Genomic DNA, 5,559 nt, shown 5'->3' with positions numbered 1-5,559 from the left:
TTGACAAAGCCGCTCAAATTGGAGATGTTCATGAAATTGAAGAAGATGCTCGGCATGATGAAATTTGAAGATCTTGATTTAAGGGAGGCAATGTAGGAATTAAATCAAGATTATTATTTGTTAGTTGGAGTTGGTTGGAATTAGTATAGTTCAGGGCTACGTCTAGCTAATTGAGTTCAAGTCTAACTAGGATGCTTGATTTCCAATTCTAATGTGGTCTCTGATTATGGAGACTTGGTGCCTATATATACATATGTGTAGTACTAGTCTGAAGTGAGTGTTATATGTAAAGTAGCCGAGAATTGGAAACAATTTGAGAAGCTTGCCTCCTGAAGCTTTTGTCACCTTTTGTTTCTTTCTTTAGCTGTTCCGTTTGTTATAAACATTCCGTTGCCAAGCTATTTCTTTGAGTGTGTGATTCGCTTATATTATTTTATCCTGTGGGTTTGTTTCCTACATACTACTATGGTGAGAAAAGAAACAAACTCCTAGAAATGAATGCGGGCTCACATGTTGCCAAAGTCAGTGATGACTTTAATAAAGACTTCCAGATCAAAGAGTTATTCATTTACTTTGGCATCATGCCATGCTCAATTACACCCATACTTTATAGGTCGAAGACTCTAAATCTATGAGCTGCAAATTTTGGCTATATACATAATAATAAAACGAATAGCCCAAAATGACATGAACTCTACCTTTCATCAAATTCTAGTATTTGGTATTGATTAACAATAGCTAGTATTAATTTCAAATTCATCAGAGTTGTAAATCTATCACAAAAGGAAGAAAACATGGCTCAAAGTTCCAATTAAGAAACTGATCCCTGATTTAAGGATGAGAAGAAATGCAATTTTAGTCTTCAATGTTTAGTATTTGTGCACTTTTAATTCATTCAATTTTGACAACGGCTAACTTTGAACAATCAGAATAACTCACGGGATGATATGTGAGTAGTGAATTAACCGAGAAACAGTAAAAAGAAAATTTAATTTAACAAACACGTGACTAATTCCATCAATAATTTAAAAAATTCATCAATTATCTTGAATCTATTTCAAATTGAAAATATTGGAGACCATGTATGTTTTTATTGAAATTTTTTTAGGAACTAAGTTGCCTCAAGTGTCAAATATTGGAGACCGGATTTATTTGTGTCGAAACATTAGGAGCTAAAATTAGACAGGTGCCCAACATTACCAACTAAAACTGTATTTCTTTCTTTGAGGACAAGAAGCAAAGATTCTTAAGCATTGCAATACGTCAGATTGTTGTGAATAGCAATTATGCCCAAGAATGATGACACACCCATGTAAGCTTCCACTCAACCATGACTCAAAAGTTGTCACTGTTTAAACTTCTTTTTCTTCGATCGTCTTCCAAACAAGAAAGCACCAGCAGTAGCGTGAATTGTACAATTTTCACAAGTGATAATACACGTCGACACAAACAACAATTAATTAACTTGTACTGATTATACACTTGAATTTAAGCAAGTCTCTAGAAACACTGAATTATTGCACCAAGTAGGAGACTAGAGTAACCCAGATACTCGTCTATGAATTGGTCAAGAAAATGAAACTGATATAATTGCCCACAAGCTATGCCTTGTTGACAACAATCAGCTGCCTTTGGATCCTTGTTTCTGAGTTGATTTCATTGTTTATTCATTTTTCTAACAGGTTGTTGTCAGATTATTAGAAGAAATCATTGCAACGTTATTCATGTGACTCCCATTCCCCGCCTATAAAATGCCAGTTCTACCTGTAATTCCCACAACCAAAAAAAAAAAAAAATTCCTAGAATTTAATTTTTTTTTTTTTAAAAATGGATTTGGCTAGAAATCTTGGTGATCATGGTGGTGAGTTTTTTCAAGCTCAAGCTCACATTTGGAACCATATATTCAACTTCATAAATTCCATGTCCCTCAAATGCGCAATTCAATTAGGCATTCCAGACATTATTCACAAACATGGTCAGCCGATGACCCTTGATCAATTGATCGATGCTCTTCCCATCAAGAATGCAAAAGCCCCTTTCATTTATCGTCTCATGCGGATTTTGATCCACTCAGGCTTCTTCATTGAAGCAAAGATTCCTGGAACTGAGAATGATAATCAAAAGGGCTATCTGCTTACTTCTGCTTCTGAGCTTCTTTTAAAGACTAACCCTTTCAGCGTGACGCCGTTTTTACTGGCCATGCTCGATCCCATCTTCACTGATCCATGGCACCATTTCAGCCAGTGGTTTCAGAACAGTGATGAATCCCCATTTTATACTTGCCATGGGAGGCCACTTTGGGAGCTTGCAGGCCATGAGCCGCGGCTTAATCAATTCTTTAACGAAGCAATGGCTAGCGATGCCCGGCTGGTTAGTAGCATGGTGATCAAAGATTCTAAGCATGTTTTTGAGGGTTTGAATTCCTTGGTGGATGTTGGAGGTGGAACTGGAACTTTTACTGAGGCCATTGCCGATGCTTTCCCTCGCCTGAAATGCACTGTGCTTGATCTTCCTCATGTTGTTGATGGCCTGGAAAGTAGTAAGAACCTAGCCTATGTCGGAGGAGACATGTTTGAAGCAATTCCTCCTGCAGACACAGTTTTATTGAAGGTATGAAATCGATGTTGCTTGTTTTTTAGTAGACAAATTTTTTTAGGAGTTTTATTTAGATTTTAATACTTATTGCCTGAGTTCATAAACTTAAAATTCACCAATTATAAGAAGTGTCAACTTCAAAAGTAGGATTGAGTGGTGCAAATTGAGTCCATGCTTAATTTAAGAACCGAATCATGAAGATGGGGAAAAAAAAATACGAACAAGTTTTAAACGTCAAATTGATGGCATGTATTTGGTACCATAAGAAAATAGTTTTGTTTTTGCTTCTGACGCAAAAGCTTTAGATGGGGTGTGATGTTTCTGACAAAATTTTTCTTTCATTGTGATACAATTTGCAATCAAGCAGTGGATATTGCATGATTGGAGCGACGAGGAGTGTGTACAAATACTTAGGAAATGTAAAGAAGCAATTCCTAGCAAGGAAAAAGGAGGCAAGGTGATAATTATTGACATCTTACTCAAAAGCCAGCAGAAAGGGGATGATGATCATGAGGCGATTGAAACCCAACTGCTCTTTGATATGCTGATGATGGTTCTACTCAAAGGAAGAGAAAGAAATGAGAAAGATTGGGCAAAACTTTTCTTTGAGGCAGGCTTCAATGACTATAAGATAACTGCAGCATTGGGCTTGAGATCTATCATTGAGGTTTATTATTATTAATTAACAAAGTTTCTTGTTAACATTGTTTGTGCTAAAGATCTAGTGATGAATCTTTAGTCAGGGTATTCGGAATAAGTTTTATTAAACATGTTATATAAGTTTGCTGCCAGGAAGGTTGTTGAATTTTAGCGACCAAATATATCCAATTAATGTTCATGGGAATCCGTATATATCTGTGATTTTCGAAGTTATGTGACTTACTTTCGGCTCCACATTATCAAAATTTGCCTTGTTGAGAAAATCTTTCCCATACATCATTTGGGACGGTGGCACCTGACAACCGTCCCAGCCCATTCTCCATAAATACACCTTTCTGGATCTTGCAAATATATTAGTCAACAAAAAGAGTGCGCAGAAGAACTAAATTGAATTGTTATAACCACTCATGGCCCCAGTTACTAATCATCATGCCTATCCATTCTTATGGGCCTTATATGCTCTTTAACTATAAGATTGGATGCCTACCTGTTATAGCCAAGAAGGAAAACAAAATCGACAGCTAATTAAAAAGATGGATTTGAGTAGAAATGGTGATGCTAATGAGCTACTTCAAGCTCAAACTCACATATGGAATCGCATATTCAACTTCATAAACTCCATGTCCCTCAAATGTGCAATTCAACTCGGCATACCAGACATTATACACAAGCATTGTAAGCCAATGACCCTGGATGAACTCACCAATGCTCTTCCAATTGGCAATGCAAAAGCCCCCTTTGTCTATCGTCTGATGAGGATTCTAATCCACTCAGGCTTCTTCATCGAGGCAAAAATTAGTCAGCATGATGAAGAGGAAGGTTATATGCTCACTTCTTCTTCTAAACTTCTATTAAAAGATGAGCCTCTTAGCTTGACAGCATTTTTATTATCCATGCTTGATCCTACCTTGATGGATCCGTGGTACCACCTTAGCCAGTGGTTCCAAAATTACAGTGATGTGAATCCCTTCAAGACTTGTCACGGCAAGGTAGCGTGGGAGCTTGCAGGCCAGGATCAGAAGCTTAATAATTTTTTTAATGAAGGAATGGCTAGCGATTCTAGGCTAGTTGGCAGTATTCTGATCAGGGATTGCAAGGATGTTTTTTCAGGGTTGAATTCTTTGGTGGATGTTGGAGGTGGAACCGGAACTTTGGCTAAGGAAATTGCTAATGCTTTTCCTGACTTGAACTGTATTGTTCTCGATCTTACTCATGTGGTTGATGGCTAGGTAGCGAACAACAAGAATTTAGCCTTTGTTGGAGGAGATATGTTTGTAGCTATTCCTCCTGCAGATGCTGTTATAATGAAGGTAAGTCCACCTTTCCAAGAAGATGCAACAGATCCATATTCACCTTTTTGTTGTTGTTAGAGGCATTCTTAGTACTGACTCTAAACACATCTATATATGCTGCTGATTCATTACAACCATGTCTATATTACAGTAAAGCATTGGATCAGTCATGGAAGTTTATTCACAAATAGGGCACTAGCAAATCTTTGTCTTGGGGGGGGGGGGGAGGCTTCTGTACCTGTTTTCAATTTCAATTCTCTTTAATAACTTTAACATGGTGTTCTTGACTAATTTGAATTCTTTGTGATATGAATGCTAATTTAAACAGTGGATATTGCACGATTGGAATGATGAGGAATGTATACAAATACTTAAGAAGTGTAAAGAAGTAATTCCTAGCAAGCAAAATGGAGGGAGGGCGATAATCATAGACATGGTACTGAATGACCAGCAAAAGGGAGCTGATGATGATGAGGCAATTGAAACTCAACTTTTCTTTAATATGCTGATGATGGTCCTTGTCACAGGGAAACAAAGAAATGAAAAAGAACGGGCAAAACTCTTTTCTGAGGTAGGATTCAATGACTATAAGATAACTTCAGTACTGGGCTTGAGATCCCTTATTGAGGTTTATTATTAGGAGTTGTGGATAGTTTCTTTGGACTGTTTTTGTTAGACGTGCATGAAGTCAACATGTTTATCTTTTCTTCTTTTACGTACAAATATCAAAAAAGAATTGTAATCTTTTGTGGCATTTTCTTTTCATTTTCAATAAATCAAAAAAAAAAATTTTTGGACGTGGAAATAGCTATGCAAGAGTGTTCTGTAGAGCAATTCTGTAGGGCGGACAAGGGGCACAAACGGTTGCAGGTGCAACCGTTTGTGGCGGTTTGTGCATTTTTCAACAACGCGTAACATTTTTTACACATCGCATAACTTTCTTTACACATGGAGTAACTTTAGAACAAATTTTTGTGGGCCCCACACATGACGTGAAAATCGAGTTACATGC

General features: G+C 37.1%; 1 protein-coding gene and 1 pseudogene across 1 annotated transcript; both read left to right on the top strand.

Moving 5' to 3' along the window:
* Nucleotides 1-1,772: 1,772 nt before the first annotated feature.
* Nucleotides 1,773-3,464, top strand: LOC113690079 (trans-resveratrol di-O-methyltransferase-like). Its single transcript, XM_027207894.2, has 2 exons — nt 1,773-2,610; nt 2,963-3,464. The coding sequence occupies exons 1-2, from the start codon at nt 1,828-1,830 to the stop codon at nt 3,275-3,277; spliced, it is 1,098 nt and encodes a 365-aa protein (XP_027063695.2). The 5' UTR covers nt 1,773-1,827; the 3' UTR covers nt 3,278-3,464.
* Nucleotides 3,465-3,769: 305 nt separating this feature from the next.
* Nucleotides 3,770-5,290, top strand: LOC113689522 (trans-resveratrol di-O-methyltransferase-like; annotated as a pseudogene).
* The last annotated feature ends 269 nt before the right edge of the window (nt 5,291-5,559 follow it).

Source organism: Coffea arabica, chromosome 5c (genome assembly GCF_036785885.1).
Source record: "Coffea arabica cultivar ET-39 chromosome 5c, Coffea Arabica ET-39 HiFi, whole genome shotgun sequence".
Classification (NCBI taxonomy): domain Eukaryota; kingdom Viridiplantae; phylum Streptophyta; class Magnoliopsida; order Gentianales; family Rubiaceae; genus Coffea; species Coffea arabica.
This window is presented reverse-complemented; position numbering and strand designations above follow the sequence as displayed.

Bases quoted from the DNA above. Each gene is read 5' to 3' on its own strand.
- LOC113690079 (XM_027207894.2), top strand. From the start codon at position 1,828: ATGGATTTGGCTAGAAATCTTGGTGATCATGGTGGTGAGTTTTTTCAA. The intron at 2,611-2,962 runs GTATGAAATCGA...GCAATCAAGCAG, and splicing joins CAGACACAGTTTTATTGAAG to TGGATATTGCATGATTGGAG.